At 47.7% G+C, this 22,254-nt stretch overlaps 1 protein-coding gene across 4 annotated transcripts; it reads left to right on the top strand.

Annotated features, from left to right (window-relative positions):
• Positions 1 to 683: 683 nt before the first annotated feature.
• HP1BP3 (heterochromatin protein 1 binding protein 3) lies at positions 684 to 21,205 on the top strand. Of its 4 annotated transcripts, XM_066564039.1 has the most exons (13): positions 684 to 741; positions 8,190 to 8,390; positions 8,798 to 8,900; positions 10,132 to 10,282; positions 10,624 to 10,783; positions 11,764 to 11,907; positions 12,714 to 12,794; positions 14,488 to 14,642; positions 15,299 to 15,389; positions 16,033 to 16,192; positions 18,179 to 18,290; positions 19,195 to 19,332; positions 20,055 to 21,205. In XM_066564039.1, the coding sequence occupies exons 2-13, from the start codon at positions 8,292 to 8,294 to the stop codon at positions 20,338 to 20,340; spliced, it is 1,680 nt and encodes a 559-aa protein (XP_066420136.1). In that variant the 5' UTR covers positions 684 to 741; positions 8,190 to 8,291; the 3' UTR covers positions 20,341 to 21,205. The 4 variants fall into 4 exon arrangements, with proteins under 4 accessions (XP_066420136.1, XP_066420139.1, XP_066420138.1 ...); XM_066564041.1 differs by lacking the exon at positions 8,190 to 8,390 and having other exon boundaries at positions 691 to 741; XM_066564040.1 differs by lacking the exon at positions 684 to 741 and having other exon boundaries at positions 7,127 to 8,390.
• Positions 21,206 to 22,254: the final 1,049 nt, after the last annotated feature.

Genomic DNA, 22,254 nt, shown 5'->3' with positions numbered 1-22,254 from the left:
GACCTGGTGTAATTGCGGCAGGTAATAATTACACAGTTAATGAGGGATGGGAGTGACGAGGCTGAGGCAAAGGGAAGGCGGCACTGGGGAAACCGCAGAGGGTGAGAAGAGCACGCAGCAAGAGGCTGGAGGTGAGATAAAGGCTGGAGTGCTCCGGAACGGGAATTCACGGGGTACACACAGAATAGCTGGGGTTGGAAGGGGCCTCTGGAGAAGATCCACTTCAAACCCCCGCCTAGGCAGGGTGACCTGGAGCAGGTGACACAGGAACACGTCCACACGGTTCTGGCAGGGCTGAGGAGGCGGCGGCGTGGTCGCAGCCTGGGGGGGCTGTACTGAGGATCCATCGGGGTTGAGCTGTGGATCCGGCGGGGCTGAGGGGGGCCCGGCGGGGCTGAGGGGGGCCCGGAGCCCCTCTGGCCCCTCAGCGACCCCGCCCGGCGGGAATCGCCTCAGCGCCTCAGCGGCGGGAAGCGCGCACAGCCCCGCCCCGCGCACGCGCGCTCTCTCGCGCGACGTGGAGGCGGTGGGGCTGGAGGGGGGGGAAGGGGGCGGCATTCGAAAAATGCCCGCGGCTTCCCATTGGCCGGCGGCGCCACCCGGCCACGCCCCCCCGCCGCGCGCCGCGGGCCCGCCTCCCCCGCTCGGCCCCGCCCCTCGGCCGCCCCCCCCCCCCCCCCCCCCGGTCCCGCCGCCGCCGCCGCCATTGGAGGCGCCGCCGCTTTGTGTCCGCCGGGCCCGGTGAGTCCCGGCCCCGCCCGCCCCCGGCGCCCCGCCGGGCGGGACACGGGGCCGCGCCCGGGAGGCCGCGGGTGCTGCGCGCGAGCCGCGGGGGCGGCCTGGCGGCGCCGCCGAAGGGGCCCCGGAACTGCCCTCAGCGCGTCCCCCCCGCCCTCCCTGGCCTGACAGGCCTGGGAGAGCGGGGGTGTCGTGACGGGGAGTCGCGACACGCTGCGCGGGCACGGCTCGATGTCGCGGTGGGCTCGGCCCGTGTGGCACAGGCCCGAGGAGGCGGCCCCGGGCCTCGGGTGTCCGCGGGCCCGGCGGGGCCTGGCGGGGTGCGGGCCCGCGGGCCCTCACAAAGGAGCTGCGGGGCTCAAACCCGCCTCAAGCACGGCTCTGCCGTCCCGCCGACACAGGGCGAGCCCCGGGGAAGGTCAGCGGCGGAAGGGGCTGGCAGGGCCGCGACACAATAAATAATCGCTATTTATAGACTTAGGGAGCGCCTTGGCTCCCGCCGCGGCCTTCCCGCCTTCGGCCGCTCGGCTGTGCGGTTGTGTGGGGCTTTGCCTGCCCTAACTCGCTTCCTCAGCGCCCGACAAGTGCCACAGCTCGAGGGGAACCTCAGTCTGGCTCCGCTTCCTAAAAGAGGTTCCTAATCAGAGCCCCCGGCGCTGATAGCGATGGATACAGACCTACGTGTGAGGCTCCCTGCGCCCAGGTGCTCGCTGCCTGCCTGAGGAATGTTAATCACTCTCCTCCCCGTGGTGCACAGGTTCTCTATAGAGGAGGCTGTTAAATTCCACTCTGGAGCGGGGCTGTTCAGGCAGGCTCCCGTTCCTGTATCTTTATTCTTCTTGCCGCTCTAAGCTGTGGGGTGGTTTTGGGTAAAACAGCCTAGAACAGCTTCTGCGGTGGCTCTTGCAGGTCACGATGCCCCATCACCTTACCTGCTCCACCTGAGCACAGCTCCAGACTGCTCAGAACAAATCCTTACCACGTGTATTTTAACTGTTTTCCCAATAACCAGTGTCTGCAAATCACTGGGGAACTGCCCAGCCTGTGCTGCAGATGAAAAGTTGGATTATGTGAGATTGTGGGTGTGTTCGCTCCTTTATACAGTGTAGCAGGGACTGATTGCTTGGATAGTTTGTTTATAGATGTGGTCTGTCTCAGATACTCGCCTATTTCTCACTTTTTAGGAGCCCTGCTGAATTATTTCTGGGGTAGCAAGTGTGTCACTTCCCCATTCTTCACGAACTGTTTTGTGTTGCACTCTGATTTCCCAGCACGTGACTTTTGTTTGCTTTGACCATAAATAGTATTTTTAGCATCTTCAAGAAAGAGTTGGCCGGCAGCCTTTGGCAGGCAGCTCCCATTGAGGCGGGAAAGGTTCGGAAGTGCTTGTGTTTGTAAACAGAGTCCCTTCTCCGTGAGAGCCGAGGGACGGGAGGTCAGCTCAGGAGAGGAGGTGTTTGATGGACTGGGCAGGAGAGTGCAGAACTTCCTCAGGTGACACCTCAGAAAATTGTTGGATAGAGTGGGAGATCCTTGGAAATCAGGAATGAGTAGAGAAGAAACAAACAAACAAAAAAAAAACCCCAAACAACCACCAAAAAAACCCCATAACCCACATAATTCCTGTTGGGGGCAAGAAATACCTTGAAAAAAGGTGGCTTTTGGAGTTTTCTCTCATTTACCTGTGTGAGCTTGCTAATTAATGAACTTCTCAATTCATCATGCACGTTGTTCAGGGAGAAGCTCCTTGAATTGTTTTTTTTCTTCAGAATATATTTTCCTGCATTTTTTTCCCTTTCAGCAGAAAGTGACATGTAAATCTCTTGGCAGTGTTTTGTTACAAGTGACCTGGGATCCTCAGAGGATTTAAACTTCTGTGAGAGGGAACAGAAGTGTTACATTGATGGACTATAATGGGAAGTGTGGGTAGATTTCTTACAGACTGCAATGAAATAATGGCTTTTATCATGTATAGTTTTGTCTCTAGAATAATAAATGATAGCTGAATAAGTAGTAGTTGGGAGGAGGGTTTACCCTGTTGTTTTAAATTTAATCTACCCAGACAAGGAGGAGATGGCCTATAAAGGGTTCAAACCCTGGTATGTAACACTTGCAGCCTTAATTTTCATTCAGGTGTCAGCAGTTTGTCAAAATCCATGAAGTTGGATCCTGAATTAAAATATTTTATCCAAGGCTATGAAAACTTTCAGCAGGGGATTTTCATGTTGGAGTTGTTTTAACTTTGTGACCTGAGCTTGTTTTAAACTTAAAGCTGAACCCTGTGTAAGCTAATGGGGGTGATTTCATCCCTCAGTGGCCATGTGGCATAGACAGAGTGTGGAGAATTTGGATCATTCTAGCCAAAAACTGTTCCAAACTTGTAACTGTTCCTCAGAGCTTGTCACCATCATGATCCTGAGCATCAGTGTGGGGATGGATTATTTTCACACAGCCGTGCAGGCAGAAATTCTGCTTCATATGAATCCCTTGGCTGAAGTTTCTGTCAGTTTTAGGTAGGATGATGGTGTAATTTAAACTGCTTGCTGACTGTGGCTGTTTGGGGACGTGAGGAAAAACCCCTGGGTGTAGGAATGGAAAATAATCCAAGCAACAGAAACGATCAGTTCATACTGCCTTCAGTGCAGGTCAGAGATTGCTGGGGAGAGAATCACAAACCTGGTTTTCTGTTGAGCTGGAAACAGGGGAGGTGAGCCATGGGGGGTTACTTCTGTTTTAATTAGCACATGTGGGGATGGAGCTGGTTTGGGATTGCTGGTGTTGGACCCTAACAGAGACAAGTGCTGAGCTCAGCCCTGGCTGGGAGCATCAGTCTCACTCTACTAAGGTACCAAGGGCTTTTTTGTTTTGGTTTGGGTTTTTTTGGTTTGGTTTGGGTTTTTTGTTTTGGGGTTTTTCGGGGTTTTTGGTTGGTTGGTTGGTTGGTTTTTGTTTGTTTGTTTTTTGGGGTTTTGGTTGGTTTTTTTTTTTTTGTCTTCAGTGAAAGGAGCATCTGTGTGCACAGAAGGGCAGGATTTCATTTTTGCTGTGCTCTGTAAAACTCAGGACAGGCAAGGTGTAAGTTGGGTTGCATTCGTGGCATTTGGAGTCAGAGGCTCAAATTTAATGCTGACCAAAAATATTTTCAAATGGAAATACATCTTTAGGCTTCAAAACCCCTGCTTTGGGTCTCTGAGTGTAGGAATTCCTGTGGTTGGATGCCAGGAGTGTGAAGGATTTTTGCTGTGCTGCCCTGAACCCTGATGTGCATGGGGTTTGTTGTAGCCATGCAGGGAAGGAGGGGTGGAAATGGCCCCTGTAACACAATTCCTCCATCCCACTGAGGAATTGCTGCCTGGCAAGTGGGGAGCTCTGGGGGTGTGTGCTGGACCCTGCTCCTGCTTAATTGAAACAAGCTGCTCTGTGAGGGCTCAGGTAGCCTGGACAGCCCTGGGAGCCTCCACTGCAGGAGAGCTGCAAATGCAGAGCTTGGAGCTGAATCAGGGGGAAATTCCAGGGAGCTGGGACCCCTCCTGGGGAATGGTGGCCCTAAGGACCAGGACAAAACTTGCTGGATGCAGCAGGAGTGATGGGAATGGAGGCTGTGCTCAGCACATGCAGGGAGTTTCCAAGTGGGTTGACAAATAAGGATCAGAAGTTGGAAGGAACTTTGTATTCTTTATTCAATAACATTTTTATTAATCTGCAGGACTTGAGGCTGGTTTAAATGACTGAGTACTCCTGGGCTGCCTTAGCCAAGAGCACAGGCAGCTCCAGGAGCTGGAAAAGCCAAAGGCAGAGCAGGGGAACCCCTCAGTGCTCAGGCAGCCCCAGCCCCAGCTGGGAACTCCTGACAGACACATTTGTATCTGAGATATTCTGTGACCATTACATTCTGAGGCTCTGACAGGGTACCTGCTGCACCTGGGCTGGGATTTTAGGGAACAGCTTGGAGGATTTCAGGGGCACCAAGCCTTAAAGGAGCTGTGCAGCTTGCAATTTAGAAGGTGATGCATTTTGGCATGTTTGGATTTGCAGAAGTATTAACATTTCCTGTGCTTTTTCTGCAGTTTCCAAATCATTTAAATACTCTTGTGTATTACAGAGCAGTAAATAATTGTCAATAATCTCTAGGCTGGTTTTTAAACCCAGTTTTACTTTGCTTTCTAAGGCTTTTGGATAACAAACAGCTGTTCTTGCTTGCATCCCTTGTCAGGCTGTTGGATTTGTACCCCTTGATTCCCTGCCTCCTAACCTGCAAGTGCATCAAACCTTTTTTAGCCCTTTTTGACCTCATTTCTAGGCCAGTGTCGTGTGCTTTGTACCCAGTCACATCTAAGCACATCAATCACCTGTAGGTGTCGTGTGACAGTAAGGGGACACCCCCCTGGCCCAGGATTGGACACACTTCCTCATTTTTCCATTGCATGTTTGTGTTCAGCCTGCTCACCCTACCCTGAGTCCTGTCAGCTGGAGTTTCTGCCAGCCTGACACTTGGATTGCCACATTCAAAACCTGATTTATCCTGGAGCATTTTCTCTCAAAGGAAATAGAAGGCTGAGATAAGTTGAAAAATCTTGCAGCCAGCAGAAATTCAAAAACTCAGACTAATTTTTTTTTTTGGAAATATTATCAAATATGTGTCTCACCTGAAGCCTCCCTTTATTTATTCCTAATGGTGTGGTAGTTCAGGAGGAAATTGCTATGGATAGTTCAGAGTAGTTCCTGAAAAACTCTCTGCACTTTTGGATTTTCCATTAGCAGCTACTCCCTGAGCTGGGCCAGTGGACACTTTCTGCTCATCTAGAAATCCAGGAGTCTGGGGGGCTGTTGCTATCAGCTCTTTGCTGGATTGCCTGCTTGGGAATAACCAGTTCATGATAGTCTGGGAGCCTGTGGATCTGCAGTTTTCCTGTGGAAAAACAGGTGTAACTCAGTGAGGAGTGACTTTCTGTACTTTGGTGAAGGTTGGTATCCTGGAGGTGTTTTCAATGCTGATGGGATTATATTTTTCTGACATTTGATCAGATTTAAACATTCATTGAAATCACCCAACAACCACCTTGAAAACTGCATCCTCAGCTGGTGGCCTCTACCCCTTTCAAGGCACAATGTTTGTTTGGTGTTTGTGTAAATGCAAAACACAGTTGTTCCTGTCATTTTTTTATTGAGTGATGGTTGTGATTGTAGCTGTAGTTCCCATTTAAAGCTGTCTTTTGAAATAGTCTATCCAGGTTTGGGTGACTTGATTTCCCCTTTACACAGATCTGGTTGATTTGGAGAGGGGAATGAGCTTTTCTACGTTGTCATTGCAAAACTTTCTCCTTTTTTTTTTTGCTGTATCTTTTTGATGACCTGAATTCAGGCCTGTTTGTGGTCATTACTTCACACTCAGTGCAGAAAATCACTTTTGATGCCCCTGTGGAAAGCAATGTGCTGAGCAGGCAGGGTCCCTGCAAGAATGCTCTCACCAGGTGGGGTTTCTGAGCTCGCCCTGGAGCTCAGTGCCTTGAGGGGATTGTCCTCCTGCCCCTTGGATTCCTGTGAGATGATCCATGCCTGGCATCCAGACACAGTCAACAAGCCTGAATTTCTGCTGGATCCCAGTTTGTTTGTGTGTATTGTAGGCACAGAAGTGAGGGATTGTGCTAAGTTGTACTCTTGAGAGCAAAAAGTCTCCAGTGCTTTACACACTCATCTAAACAAAAGGGTTTTCAGGACTTGGGAATTTTAACTCAAAGCTGGGAGTACTGTTCTCATGCATGTGTCATGCAAGTCACACAGCTTAAAAAGAATTAAACCCCAGGACTCTGTCAGCCACAGTGTGGCTTGTGTGTGTTTTTTAATGCATCTTTTGGAGCCCCCCAGTGATTTCCCTGAGGGGGAATCTGTAGTTGGTTATTTTAAGACTCACTTCAAAATTCTGCCATTTCCTTAAAGGGCTTTAGACTCTGCTTGCTAGAAGAAACACTGGATATTGAGCTGAAGCCTGGTGAAAATTTTCATTTCTTTCTCCTTTCACTCTCCACACTTGAGGAAGAAAGGTTCCTTAAAACAGGCCCAAATTTTTAAGTGCTGTATCCTGTATATTCTAGTTGGCAATTAGTATATTTTCACATCCTGACCTTTCACAAGAAAGCTTCACGCATCTCATTTTTTTGTTTTGTTGGCATGTGCTGTGTTTTGATCTTTCTGTTTTGTCTCAGAAGAAAACATCCAGTGCCCTTGGGCTTTGCTTTCCCTGGTGCTGAGGCAGCACCAGATCCCTGTGGGTTTTCAGAGTGGCTGTTCAGTTCCTGTCAGAAGTGCTTCTGACTGATCAGGGATCCCCACTGCTGAGTAATGACAGAAATATTAATAATAATAATAAAGAAAATGTTGGTGTGATACAGAGCTGTGCAACGGGGAGAGCAGTGCTGAAAATCAGCTTGAAAATAGGGCTGGGGCTGATGCTGGGTCTGTTCAAGAGGAAAACACCCAGGCTGGAGAAATACCTCTTGAAAGAGAAAGTTTCTGGTAAGTGCCTGAGCAAAAGGAGACCCCCAGAGGAGGTGAAACCAGGGCATTGGGCTGTCTGTCTGTCTGTCTGTGTGTCAGGAGGGGAGCAAGGCAGGCTGAGTTGATCTTTGGATCCACCTGGGACAGGTCCAGCCCTGCTTTGCTGGAGCTGAGGTTTTGCCTCTGAGGTTTTGAAGGGGGATGCTAAGAGGAAGTGAATGAGCCAATGAATCCTGGCTTTGTGATGGAGTTAGTGGAGCCCCTCTCCTTAGCAGAGGCCAGTGCAGGCAGATGGGCAGCAGGTAAGAAAGGCTGTAAAACCATGGTAGTGGTAGGGGGTGAGACCTGATGAGGGTTTAAATTAAACTTAACCCATTTGTTATCCACAACAATGCATGGGTTTGGAGCAGAGCTTTGGCAGGCTTATGTTTTCTGGTAGAAGGCATGGAGACTGCTCTTCTGATTGTCATTTTTTTGTCCAAAGATTCCTTCATTTCTTTGAATTGCATGAGGTTTAGTTTGAGAGGGCATGGCTTGTGTTCCCACTGCTTGTATCTCCTGCCTGACAGATGTAATGCTGTAATGCTTTAGCTCCAAGTGCCAGCTCCTGCTTTTACCCAGAGTCACTGAGTGACCAATTCCCTCACCCAGGGCACAGTGCAATGGCTGCAGCTCATCAATGCTTGCCCTTAATTTAAAGAGCCTTTTTATCTTTCAGCCATCTCCTAATGGAGCAGGTCTGGCTTGCACCTTCCCCATTTCTGCTCCACCCATAGCTCACCAGTTTGCATCCATGTTTTAGCACCTCTGTTGAATGCAAGTGTTGCTTGTCAGTTGTGTTAGTCATGAGCTGTAAGTCATTGATCCTTTTCTTTTTAATCTTTAATTTAATAGATACGTGGACGTAGATGTTTTTGTTTTGTTAATTTTCACACCACATCTTTTCTGTACTTTAGGTTGACTCCTCACTGCACTGTGAAAACCATTAGGAAAAAGTCCTTGGGGTTAAAACCTGGGGCTCCACAGTTACCTGCACTTGGGTCTAGAAATTAATTTAAATGTCGACTGATCTGTCTGAAGCTGAATGCGCCGTGCATCATAAGGCGCTTCCACTCCTAACGGGAGCTCAGCTGATCCACACGGACAAGTTAAGTGAGGTAGGGGCTGGCCCTTTCTCCAAGCTTGCCCTTGGATCAGTCCTTGGCTTCCAGTCCTGCTCAAGGTTACTCAGTGCTCTTTCTGCCCTGCTTCTAGGAAACTGGGAGTCTAACAAACTCTGCTTCCCCTTCCCTGCTTTCCCTGAGATGATGTGCCTGTCAAAATGCTCAAATGCTCATCTCATTTAATTTGGAATTGAAATGATTTCTTTTATAACCATAAAATGTGGACCTATCCTCTCCTAGTATGCTTTGAAGAAGCCGATTTGAGGGCCACTGTCTTTTAACATCCTAAAAAATCCAAACCAGAATATTTCTACTTATGCTGCCTTGATTTACTTTAATCCCATTTCAAAACTTTCCAATTCTTTGCAGCATCTGTGCTGATTTTCACGTGCTTTTTGTAGAAAGTGGAAGACGACACGATGCCGATCCGCCGCTCGGTGAACGCTTCTTCCCGAGAAACTCCTCCCAAAAGCAAACCTGCCGAAGGGGAAGAGGTCAAAGCAGGTACAGCCACGCTCCCACAGGGGGCTCCTGGGTATCCAAACACAGCCTGGCTCTGAAACTCCTGGAAACCCTACAGCCAGGATGGAAATATTATTAATGTTCGGCTCCCTGTCACGGGCTTTGCCAGGATTTGTGTTTTGCAGACATTGTTTTCAGTCTGAACCCACTTGTTTTGTCTTTTATACCCTGTGTCACTCCAGACGTGAAAATATGGCTAAATATTGTCCCTTTTAAGTTTGCACATCCTTTAGGGTAAAGAAATTATGAAATTTCAGTAGCATCAGAAAGATGGTTTGAGATCAAAAGGTGCAGTTAATGAATAGGAAAACAGAGTATTCCATTTTTTTTTCTCTATTTTTTCTGAGCAAAAATGTTTTACCACAATGTGTCATGCAATCTAGCCTGACATTAACATGAGTGCTCTTAGCAGCTTGGCCTCAGTGTCCCAGAATGTGTCATTTCACTCCTACAGTCAGTTGGTTTCACTGACTTTGTCCCTTTTGGTGTCACAAGTAAAAAATGTACCTACAAAACTGACTCTTAATTCACTGTGCATTTTAAAGGCCTTCGTGGGAAAACTGCACAGGAATGGATCAGAAATGCTTAAGCTGCTCAGAGCAGCGTTGGTGGGCAGTTATTTATCCAAAGAGTGTGAAATTGAAGTTTATATCCATTTTATGTAGTAGGCAGCCCAGTCTAAAGCCTGTTCTCAGCTAAATGTACTTTCATGGATTTTTTCTTTCCTTGGTATCTGACTGGATTTGATCCTTGTGATATACAAGTGCTCCTGCCAATGCACGTGCCACCCAAAGCTTTGCCAAGTCTGGGAAGATGTGATGGAATTGTAATTATCCTTCAGGTGCTTTTGTGTTTGGAAACAACTGGGTCATAAGCAAAGCTTCTTCTTAGAATCCCAGGCCTGTCTGCAACAGCAGCTTGTGGAGTTAAGAAGAGAACACTGTTGGAAGTGGTTAATTGTGAAAATGTTGCATGATGTTGTTTGCAGTTATTCTGGCATTTGAGGGCTGATTGCATCTTTGTTCAAGTTCTTTTCAGTACTTCTCTTCACTTTTTAAATTGCTTTTAAATAACACTTTTAAGTTAGTGAAAATAAATTGGTGGAAAATAATTAGTGGGCTGTGTTCTTAAGTTTGGCTTTTGTTCCCTCTACCTCCCTAAAGAATAAAAGCTGGTTTTGGATGGTAACTTGATGCTTTTTCACATTTTCTAGATGCAGAAGTCACCTCTGAGGAATCTGCCTCTGTTGGAGAGGAGCAAGAGACTGAAACCCTGCCTGCTGCATCCAGTGAAGCAGAACAGCCAAAGGAACCTGAGAATGAAGGGAAGGAGGAAACAAAGCCCTCAGAAGAAACCAAAAAGGAGTAAGGCTTACCTCGTGCTGAATTTGGGGATTTGGGTAGGATTCTGGAGGAAGTCAGGCCCCATAGAGAGAAAAGACAGTGGGAGAGAGAAGGAAAATGAGTGCCTTAGGGTGCCTCTCCTCAAGATGCTTCTAAGGAAGAAGCTCCTGATCACGTGGAGCTGCTGTTCTCAAACATGTGAAGCTGAATACCAATACAAGGTCTCTCTTTTTACTAATAGAAACATCAAAGTAGTCCTTAAGTTACATTAAATAATGTCAGATTTTTCTGGGCTTTTTTTTTTTGTTGTTGTTGTTGTCTTAGTTCTTTTTGTCTTACTATTGTTGTGCATTTTCCCTAAGGGAGAAGGATCAGGCTAAGGAGAAGGAGAAGAAGGTGAAGAAGACCATCCCTGCGTGGGCCACGCTCTCTGCCAGCCAGCTGGCTCGGGCACAGAAGCAGACCCAGATGGCAGCCACCTCCCGGCCCAAGATGGATGCCATTCTAACTGAGGCCATCAAGGTGGGCAGGACACAAATGGAGTTTTTATTCCATTTGTCTTCTAAACCACACGATTTCAGCTCCCTGCTGTGTGTTAGCAGGAAGCTGAGTGTGTAAGATGGGTGTGCTTGTCCTGGAAGCCTGACATGTGAGTCCATGAGGATGATGAGGGGCCCTGTAGCTGATTTCTTTGTTTAAAATTCGTTTCCCTCCCTAATCACATTATGAGGAACAGCTAAGATAGCATAACCTGGTTGATTGCTGTCATAATTTTGTTTGCTGTGCCTCTTAGCCACATTTAACTTCATTTACCTGGATTCATCCATCTATTTGATACATGTGCTTTCTTTTAGCATTAACTTACTCTAACTCAGTACAGACAGAGATACTGTAAACCTGCATTCCAGAGTCTTGATTTACTTGGTCTTGGTTTATTCAATCCCTCCTGACTGTAAGAGGAGATCTCTGCTGTTGTAGCTGTGCTGCTGCTCTCCCCTCAAGGCTTGGTCACTCCCTTCAGAGGAGGCCTGGACTCCACCAGCCTTAATTGCAAGATGGCCTTTCCATCTATCTTCAAAATATCTTAGGTTTTGCTTGTTTACTGATGTCAGTCCTCCATCTCCTTAAAAAAAATAATTGGCAGGTTGTTCCAATTTAATGATTACTCAGTCTGGCATTAATAAAGTGTTAGTAAATCAGTTGTGCAGCATTGCCAAAAAGTGACTATTTTGTATTTTAAGCCATTCTGTGTGAGAGCTTCAGAGCAGGGGAATAGTAGATATGTGCTTGCTGTGCTGCTTTTGTGTTGTTTGTGTTGCTCTTCAGCTACTCAGAAAAGTTCAGTATTTTGTTAATCATGTTTTATACTTGATTCACAGTGGGGAAAAGGCCAGCCCTGGCATCCTGTGGTGGCCTGTGTGCATCAGTGTGATCTCTGTTCCTTCACCCCCCTCAGGATAATTCCAGTGTGGGTGGTTTCTCATGTTTTGTGTCTGTTCCAGGCCTGCTTTCAGAAGAGCGGTGCCTCGGTGGTGGCAATACGGAAATACATCATCCACAAATACCCTTCCCTGGAGCTGGAGAGGAGGGGATACCTCCTGAAGCAAGCACTGAAAAGGGAGCTGGAGAGAGGAATCATTAGGCAGGTAAGAGCTGCTTTGTGGAGCAGCACTGGAGATGGCATTGCTGAAGAGGGACTATTTCCAAGGGCCTGGAGTGCCAGGACAAGGGGGAATGGCTTCAGAGGACAGAGTTAGAGGAGGTGTTGGAAAATGATCCTTCCCTGGGAGGGTGGGCAGGTCCTGGCACAGGGTGCCCAGAGCAGCTGGGGCTGCCCCTGGATCCCTGGCAGTGCCCAAGGCCAGGTTGGACAGGCCTGGAGCAGCCTGGGATTGTGGAAGGTGTCCCTGCCCATGGCAGGGGTAGAGCTGGGTGATCTTTAAGATCCCCTCCAGCCAAAACTATTCCATGATTCTGGGAACTGCATAGAAATTCCTTAACTCCATTAGAAGGTCTGTGGAATGAGTGTGTTCTCCCTTGTGGAGGTTCTTCAGCTCTGTCACTGCTCTGATTTCAGCCCTGTTGTGTCAGTTGCATGCCTGGCACCGTTGGGTTTTGTGCAATTCCTGCTGTTTCTGGGTGTTGTGTCACACAGCATTGCAGCAGCACATGAGCCCAGCAGTGCCACTTCTGCAGCAGTGTGGGGTTTAACACTGTCATTTTTGCCTGTGTTTTATGTCAGGATATCCTGGTCAGCACAGCAATGTCCCAATGTCTGGCTGCAGTTTCTGATCTTACTGAAGTTTCAGTGGGTTCAAGTCAGGCCTCTGCCATGAAAACCCACTGCAGGGTGACAGTGCATTCAAAATCTGCATCATGATGAGTTCCTCTCAGGTTGTTAATATTCTGAGTTACTCTGTTAAAGACTGCAGTTGACTTTCTCTTGAACCAGGTGAAAGGAAAGGGAGCTTCTGGGAGCTTTGTGGTGGTGTCTAATGCAGGAAAAACTGTTCCAAAATCCAGAGACAGAAAGGTAAGATGGATCATTTGGAACAATACTCTGAAATGTACTGCACTGAAACACATGTACCTTACCCCATGTTCTCAACCCAATGTTCTCCTCCTTCCTGGGCTTTTTCTCCCCAAGTACAGCAATTAAGACACCCATCCCACTGGTATCAGAAAGCTCCTGTGAGGAATTAAACCCAAGTCAAATGATCTAAAGCTCAGTTTTAAAATGTTTACATTGACCCCCTAGGCCTTGGTTCAGAGACAGAAAACTGAATAACCATGAAACTCTTCTTCTGTCTTTACTGGGCAGAGAGAAATGCCTCTCAGGTATTGGAAGAAAGTTTTATGCTACTGCTGTGTGTGTTTATCTGTTGTGTGCATAAAGGGGAGACTCTAGTCTTTAGGACTGAGGGGAATGTTTTCCCATCAACTGTGAGGACAGAGGGAGGAAGAAGAAAATATCCTCAGGCTTCTGGAAGGAAGCTGCTGATGCTTAGTGTTTTTGGGGAAGGGGATGGTTTATTGAGCTTCACAGTTAGTTGTGGTTCCAGCACTTCTGATCTCCACTCCATGCTGTGTTGAGGATGTGAAACACATTCCTAATGCTGCAGTTACAAAATGTTTAGCTGGAATTGCCAATCCCTTGGGATTAGACATGGAACACCTTGGTGGTCATCTCCTGCCTCCTGGGGAGACCAAAAGCCCTAAAACTGAACTTGGTAGAGGGCCCTGAAGGAAATGAATTGCAGTTCACCCACTGGCTCCACAAGTGTGAGCAAGGCAGCCAATACCTGCTGACACATCACCTCTCTCAGCAGCACATGGGTGTCTTTGTTTCTAGTTACTTTCTCTGTGTTGCAGCAAAACAAATGTTTTGGATGAATTTGGCTGGCAGGGGAGCAGCTCCCTCTCCCATTGCACTGTTTGCAGAGCTGCTGTTCAGCATCAAATCACTGAACTTCAGCACATTTTCTGTATAAAGAACAGTCTGTTTTTCCCTGATCATCCCCTCTCATAGTAACAAAAGAGGTGGAGAAAAACTCAGAATGGAACATTGGCTTGGCTTCAATCAGGATTTTATTGTGTTATTTAAAAAAAAAAAAAGGGCTCCTGTTTAGCTGTTCATTTTGGGGAAGGGGAAGACTTGATTTGTGTAAACAGGTTCTGTCTTTGCTATGTTTTAAGTTTTGTGCCAGCATGTATCATCATCTTCACAGAAAGGGTTGTAAAGCATTGGCACGGGGGATCTGTCACCATCCCTGGAAGTCTTCAAAAAACCTGTAGATGTGGCACTTGAGGACGTGGTCTGGTGGTGAATATGTCAGTGCTGGGTTAATGTTTGGACTTGATGATCTTGGAAGGCTTTTCCAGACTGAATAATTCTGTGATTCTATGATTTTTCTTCTGTCTCACTGAAGTGTGGCAGAGGAAAACGTCTATAGCAAGAGGAAGGAAATAATTAAAAGTACAGATGTTAGGTACTTAGCAATTTTTATTTGTAAAGCTTTTCTAAAACTCCTATGAAAATTCAGACAGATTTTCTGTATATCTCTTAAGCTACAAATTGTTTTAAATTGTTAAAGAGCTGCCTTACAGCTCCTGAGTTTCCAGCTCAGCAGCAGTGTCAGGAGCACTTATCCCCACATGTGCATTGCTGGTTTGGACACCCAGAGTTTTGGGCCCTGCTGATGCATGCAAGTGTGTGTGTGTTCCAGAAAAGCACTTCAGCCCTGAGCACAGAGCAGCAGGTGAAGCTGGAGGATGTCCTGCCACTGGCCTTCACCCGCCTCTGTGAGCCCAAGGAAGCTTCTTACAGCCTGATCAAGAAATACGTGTCCCAGTACTACCCCAAACTCAAAGTAGATATAAGGTAAGTGCTGGACTTGCTTTAGCAAGCAGAGGGCTGGGGAAACTGGGCCTTCCTCTGGTTCTATCTCCCTTTGCAATGATTCAATCTGGTGTTTAAGCCAGCTGCTGCTCTGAGTTGCAGGGCCTGTGAGAAAGCTTGAGGAAAAGCTGTGCCTGTTCTTGTGTCCCTGACACCACCAGCAGCTCTGCTCTGTACACCCACATCCCTTTACTGCCTGAATGTGGAGGGTTCTCCTGGGGTCCTGTGCCCCTTGATCTGGATGCTTTAGCCAGCACAGACGTGCAGCAATCTCTGAGCTGACCTGTACAGAGCGAGTTGAGGCTTGACAAGCAAAATAGGAAAACCTGTGTGTCATCTCTATCAGGGTTTTGTCAGCCCTTGTTTGCCTGTGAGCTGAGTGCCCACCACATCCAAATGTGCTGCTCAAGGTGAGTGGGTTCTTGCCAGGACACCGAGCCCGTGCCACCGCTCAGCTCCCAGCGTGGTGCCACCTTCTGCCCAGGCAATGAGCTTTGCTGACAGGTCTCCATTTCAAGTGTCTGCATGTAGGCAAACACTCTAAATGCTGCTCTGCTCACATCTACAAGCGCTGTTTCTCTGTTTGTTTTTGGAGCTGTCAGTGTGTGTCAGTAAAGCTTTCTCCTCCTGTGTTTCAGACCCCAGCTGCTGAAGAACGCCCTGCAGAGAGCTGTAGAGAAGGGCCAGTTAGAGCAGATCACAGGGAAGGGAGCATCTGGGACATTCCAGGTCAGAGACTGGGTTCATCCTTGTTGACCACAAGCCTCGGATGTCAGTCACTACGCCCTGTCCCCTGGTTTCCCTGGGCTGCCCTTTCTTCAGCAGTCTGGCATGCTCAGCACTTGTCCAGTAGGACTCTTGTTCTCCTCTCTGTCTCCCTGTTCCCTTGCTGAGCGTGCTGCATGCACTGCTCAGCTCTGACTCACCAGCACAGTAGGGAGCTGGTGGGGTAAGCTTTCCTTTCCTTCCCTCACTGGAAGTGCAGCAGGTACCCCAGATGCTTGCAACATCTTTTACTCATGTGTGTGCCACAGAACTCTCTTGGGTACATTTGGTCCGTGGGATGGAGGAAGAAGTGATTTATTTTGCTTTCTTTCCTCCCCTGAGCAATAGGCCCTTAGACTGCCACATCCTTGCAGTGTATTTGGGAGCTGGGGTGAGGTGTTGCTGATAAAGCCCCCCAGGCCAGTGACTGACTGTGCCTGTCCTCCCACCTACAGCTGGGAGAGCAGCGTTCCCTGTGCAGTGTTTTAATATTAAACGTATCTGTGCTAATGCAGGAGCGCCGACCCACCTGGTGCAGAGGAGCTTGTCCTGACCTGGTTTGGGAGAATTTTGTCTTGATGCTTTTCTCTTCCTCCTTGGAAAATAGCTGAAGAAATCAGGGGAGAAGCCCCTGCTGGGTGGGACTCTGATGGAAGATGCCATCCTGTCTGCTATTGCGGCCATGAACGAACCGAAGACCTGCTCCACCACAGCGCTGAAGAAGTATATCCTGGAAAATTACCCAGGGACCAACTCCAACTTGCAGGGTAAAGTACTGATCCCTGGATCACTTCTATTCTGCATGCTGAGAGAGTCCTGCAGCTGCAGATGTGCCTGTGCAGCACCTTTAAACTGCTCTGTTGAGCTTGCAGAGCTTTAAACTGCTCTGGGAGCTGCAGCTGCTCAGCCCTTTGTGCTGCAGAGATGCTCTGGGGTTTTAGCTCCCATCAGTCACTTTCAAGCCAGTTCCTGAGACAGAATGCACAATTCTCTTGTCTATAGCCAGGAAGGGGGAACAGTATTTAAGTACTTTATTGTTCTTAAATCACCAAGTTGATTTCATATCTCTCTGCTTTGAAAGGGACAGCAGCTTGGCATCAATGCAGTTCCTAATTGCTTTTTATTGAGAGAACTTGTGTAGTTTAACTTTTTTTAAAAATTTACGAGCACCTCTCTTACTGATTTGTTTGAGGCCCTACTTTGCATCTGATTTTTAAAAGGTCAAGCAAATAAGGAGAAAAACCAATTGTATTTTATTTGGAAGGGAGATTTGGCATGTCTTTGTTCCCAGGAGTGACACTAATGTCTGGTTTGACTTTGGCCTGAGCAGAGGCTTTCAAGCAGATGTTCTGGTGGCTTATTTGGGTTGTTTGGGCTGAGCCCCCATGCAGTTGGTTGATGCTGGGGGTCCATAGAGACAGGCTGAGGTCCCAGTGGTCTCTGCTCAAACCTGGACATAGGTCAGTTTGTTCCTGTGGTGTCACCGAGCTGGTGCTGTTCCTTAGGAGCAGAGAGATTTCTCATCCCACAGTCTTTACCTGGAGCACAGCATCAGCACAGCTGTTTGGTGCAGGGTTACTGACTGCTGCTGTTACACAGCACAGGTCCCAGGGCTGAAGAAGCTGCCCTGAGGCCTTCTGCCAATTAGAAATTGATGCTGAGTGAGACTTCATAATCTCAGGGCAGGGAAAAGAGGTTCCAGGCTTCCTAAGCCCTTGCATGGTTTATTTTCAGGACCATTGGTCCTTAGGGCCTGTGTTGAGCCAGCCTGCAGTGCTTGTCACTCCTGCAAGGCCGAGAAGGAAATCTCAGCTTGCAATCTGTTGTTTTCTTTCTCCTTCCGTTACATAAAAGGAATTTTGATGATCTCTGCTTTGTTCTGAGAGAACCAGAGGAAGATCTGGTGAGATGTGAAAAGCAGGCGGGCGCACACTGCAGAGCAGAGCTCTGCTCTCCTCTCCAGTTTATGGCTCACTGCAGAGCTGGGACTTGACTGGAGGCAAATCCCTTACGTGCTGTTACTGACCTTTGACACCCAGAGTGAAACCAGCCTTGTGGTTATAAAAACTTTGGAACGTGCTAGAGAGTGAACCTTGTTTTTTCCTGGAAGCTCAATATGTAAATGGCCCCTCTAATTGAAGCTGAAAATGGTTCTGAACTGAGTAAACAACCCAAGCCCTTTGCCAGAGACAAAGATCCCCTGTACTTGCACAGTTTGAGTTTCAGTTCTTACACAGTACACAATGGGATGGCTGGAATCAAAGTCTGGAATAGAAGACTGGAATAAGAAGTTCATTTGTTGTATTGCTAGAGCAAATATGTTACCCTTTAAAGAGCAAAACAAAAAGCAAACCACAGTGTGGGTAAAGATGCAGCACATACAACATTTAGAACATGAGGAGATCAAAACCAGGGTAAAAGGCTGTTTTTAAAACACACTTTAGAGGACATTCTGAGACCTGGGTTAAATTTGGACAGAAGTAGTTACATTGAATGACTTGAATGACTCATGAAGGAGCATCCCATGATCAGGACATCAGAAACGTGCAATGTTCTCAACTCCTTCCTTTGGGGAGTTTAAGGCCACTCTCACCAGGTGCTCAGGAACAATATCTTGTATCTTGCTCAAACTGACTGAGAGGATTTCCCATCCTGACTCCAGCTCTGATTTCAGAGGGCACAGTAGAGAACAGTAAGATCAGACAAGAGGCTAAAGATAGTAACACAACCTTTCTCTGATTTCTTTTTCACAGTGCATCTACTGAAGAGAACCCTGCAGAAATGTGAGAAGAATGGCTGGATGGAGCAAATTTCTGGGAAGGGCTTCAGTGGAACCTTTCAGCTTTGCTTCCCTTATTATCCCAGGTAAAGAGCTTGTCTGTAAAATGATGTTCAGGAGTTTTGCAGAGCTCAGGTGTCAGAGCTGGAGTTCATGAGCCAACCTCCTATTTACAGGGGGGTTATGGAGGGTTTGCTCACTGGTGAACTGCCACATTGTCACCTGTGCTCTGGATGATGGCATTACTTGGGTGAACAGAAAGCTGACTTCATTAGCAAGGGAAGCTTTTAAGGGCAGTAGTAGGGCTCCATGTTCTCAGGTAGTCTGTCTGTTGTGCTGCTTTTGTTGCAGGCTGGGCTATTTAAGTGTTCTGTGCTAAAACCAATTCACCTGAGCAGGGAGTGGGGTGGGTTCTCCATGCCAGGATGCTCCTAAGGAGCAGGACCCAGCTGTTCCTTCCTTAAGGGAGGAGAGGAGGGAAGAAGGAGGATGACCTAGATTAGCTACTCTGAGTGTTAACCAGCCTGTCTTCTCCTGCTGTGAGCTGATTCTGTGCTCCATGTGGAGCCCTGGGATGAGGCCTTGGTGTCCCAGGTAGAGCCAAATGGCAGCACAGACATTGAAGTGCTGTTCCCAGCTCCCTTTATTGCACATGTGAGCCCTCACAGCTTCAGCCATGCTGACTGCTGGAGTCTGATCCTGCCAAAGGGGATCCTTCCCTGGGTTTGCAGGGAAGGAGCAATGAGGGATAGGAAAAATGGGGAAATGGAGAAGAGACAGCTTAGGGCTGGTACATTCCCAGGCTGTCATGTTTCTGCCATTGCAGAGACTAAATAACCTTGGTTTGGGAGCAATCGCAGAATTCCTGGAGGTATTTCTGGACTGGGCTAAAGCTGTAACCTTAGAGGAGAGCCAGGGTCACCCAGGGGTTGCCTTCCCTGGAGTTGTACCTTAGAAGCAAATCAGACTCTGACCAGACCCCTCTTGTAGCCCAGATGTGCTCTATCCAGAGAAGCAGCAGGATGAGGATTCTGAGGAATCTGATGAGGAAGAAGAGGAGGAATCTGAGGAGGAAGAAGAATCTGAAGAGGAAGAGTCTGAGGAGGAAGAGCCACCACCAAAGAAGAGGTATGGCAGCATGAGAGATGAGTGGTTGGTCTCCTTTGGATGAAATAAGTGTTGGTCACAGCTGTAGAGTGCTCAGGTGTGTCTCTTGCTGTGGCCACCTCTCCACAGGGCTGTTGCTCACAGGTATTGGCAGAAGTTTCTAGTCAATCCTTATTCCAGAGGCACTGACCTCCCCCATTCCATAATTTGAAGCCTTCCTCTTTTCTCCTCCAGATGAGAGCCTGTGTTTATTCTTTGTGTTGCCTTTAGTCTCCTGCTTTAGAAACTGTGATGTTTCACGTGGAACTTTTTGTATTTATTGTTGCCTTAAAAGAATTCTTCCCTACACTAATTATTCTCAGCTCTTTAGCCAGATATGGGACCTGCCTCACTCAGAATTTGGACTTAATATGAGTGTTTGTTAAGTAATAAAATCCCATTTAGAGAGGAGAGATAGTGCTTAAGGCTCTTAATTGTTCTGACAGCTAACTGATTCACTGTCATTATTTGTATGTTTATTTGCCTAACAAAGGGGTTGGAAGCTGGCAGCTCTGTGGGGATGGGAAGTGCTCAGTGTAGAGCTACCAGAGGAGCTCTTGCTCTTTGGGATTTAGCTCATGGAATGTGCTGGCAAAGGACAGGGATGCCAAGATGTGCTTCATTTATGCAAATTGCTGACAGCAGCTCTGCTCTGGGTACCGTTTGTGCCTCCACTGAGCTCCTGTGCTGTCTCTTCCTGACAGGATGCAGAAGAGACCACCCCCCAAATCCCGGAGCAGGGCGCCTCCGATGAAGCGAAGAGAGTCCAAACCCAAGCCAAGGAAAACCCCCACCGCCCGCCGGGGCAAAGCAAAGCCCCCTCCCAAGGTGAAAACCCCTGCTAAGAAAGCCAAACCAGCAGCCCCAGCCATCAAGAAAGCCTCCAGTGGCAGCTCCTCCAAGAAACCAGCAGCCAGTGGGAGGAAGGAAGTGAAACCCTCTGCCAAGGGCAAATCCACCATGAGGAAATCTCTCCGGGCAAAAAAGTAAAATGTTTCCAATGTCAGGGAATCCCATGGTCAAATCCACAATCTTGTTTTATAAGTCAATGTGCATTTGTATTTTAGTTCTGATGCTTAAACACTTCTTTAATTTCTTTTTTAATTTTTTTTTTTTTTTTTTTTCTTGAATGATGGGGGTAAAAGCTGAAAACTAAATCAAACCAACCCGAGCATTCGTTAGATCTCGATGCTGTGCCTCGTGCCTGCCCCTCCCCTGGAACGAGTCATCTTTACTTTCTGCAATAATTTTAGGACTTTTCTAGGACGTCTCTAATCTGTACATTTATGGTATTCCACGTGGGTTTCGGGGGGGGAGGGTTGGCTTTTAAAACAATTCTTCAGAGAAGATCTTTATACCTTTAGACAGCAGGAACGGGATGATCAGGGGAATGTGATTCTTTACAGAGAAGGTGCCGTGGCAGAGGAGTCCTCCCTAGATCCCTGCATGCCGAGGTCCTTGGTGCTCCCATGAGGGAGCTGTGTACAGACAGCACTTGCACTGAGCCCCGAGGTGCTGCTCTCCTCAGCCACAGGCCCAGGGCTGGCTGCTCAGCCGGATCCTTGGCGTCTCCTGAGGGTCTGGTGCCAGAGGGGCTCCAAAAGGGGCAGCTCTTGGGTAGGCGGGTGATTTGAATTAGTGTTTCCACACCACATCTGTTACCTTAAAACCAAAATATATCAAAGTCTTCTTGAATCCAACTTTCAAATGTTTTTAAGAGATGAAAAGCCTGAGTTTCTCACCTCTTGTTTACCCTTTTTTAAAGAGAAGTTGGAGAGCTATACAATTGCTAATGTAGAGATGTTGATAAGTGAAGAACATGCGGTTTGCTAAAATAAAATGAAACTAGATTCCAGGCCTGCCTTCTGTGTCCATTCTCCTCACCCCAGCTTCTCCTCCTGGAAAGGTAGAGAGGAGGGAGTTCAGTCACCACGGATTGCTGCAGAGGCAGATCTTTGTTCAAAGCCAGCGTGATTTAGCCTGAGCCACTGCCAAGCTCTGTAGTTGGACCAACTCCTGACCTTTTTCTTCCCTGGTTTCTCTGGAGACAAAGGTGAGTGAGGAAAAAAGCTCTGTTGGAACCTCTTGCTGATCCTCTTCTCCCCTTGTCAGTGATCAGTGAGGACAAAAATCCCAGCTGAAACCTTCTCCCCTGGCCCTGCACCCCAGAGCAGCACCTGCCCTCAGAGCTCACCTCCTCCCCACTCTGCCGTGCCCAGGCAGTGATGCCAATGGGACCTGACAGTCTCCAACGTGCTGCTGCAAAGAGCTGTGAGGAGGGGAGTCACACAGAAAGGGAGGAAACAGCTTCATTGAATTTATTCTTTTCAGCTGCTGTCTCAGTGTGCTACCTTTAACTGGGAGTTAAAAAATTCATATAGAAATGGCCTAAATTGTTCCCAGCCCTGTGAGAAAGGTACAAACAGCAGGTTAGAAATCACAGCTGATGAGGAAACAGAGTGAAAGCTCTGATCAAAGAATGAGCCACAGGGATGTAAAGCAATTAGAAACATTAGTTAATGGCTTGTTCCTGGGGCTGCTTGTACCGAAGCCATGGGGTTTGTTGGCATTGTGGTGAATGAATTGGAGAAACTTCTCAGTGCTGACATATTTTTGGGGACAAGGAGTCTTCACCCAGGGCATTTTTCAACCTCCCTCCTCCCAATGGCATCCCCACACCAACAATCCCATGGGTATTTGTTAAAACACTGCTCTGGATGACAAAGATTTCTCACATCCAAGCAGGGGCACCTTGAATTAAGAGTTGTGCCAAAACCTTGGTCATGGCCAGACTCTGGCTGTGGTTTGAATTAAGTGATTTCTGCACACCAAAGCAAAAAAAAATCACAGGGTTTGTTGTATTTAACCCAAAGGATTGGTCCAGGAGCAGTGCCTGGGATTGAA

The sequence above is a fragment of the Molothrus aeneus genome, chromosome 21 (genome assembly GCF_037042795.1).
Source record: "Molothrus aeneus isolate 106 chromosome 21, BPBGC_Maene_1.0, whole genome shotgun sequence".
NCBI classification, from domain to species: Eukaryota; Metazoa; Chordata; class Aves; order Passeriformes; family Icteridae; genus Molothrus; species Molothrus aeneus.
This window is presented reverse-complemented; position numbering and strand designations above follow the sequence as displayed.

Coding starts and splice junctions, on each gene's coding strand:
- HP1BP3 (XM_066564039.1), top strand. CDS start 8,292: ATGTCGACTGATCTGTCTGAAGCTGAATGCGCCGTGCATCATAAGGCG. Junction 15,390..16,032: donor GAGCATCTGGGACATTCCAG/GTCAGAGACTGG, acceptor CTTGGAAAATAG/CTGAAGAAATCAGGGGAGAA. Junction 18,291..19,194: donor TGCTTCCCTTATTATCCCAG/GTAAAGAGCTTG, acceptor CCCCTCTTGTAG/CCCAGATGTGCTCTATCCAG.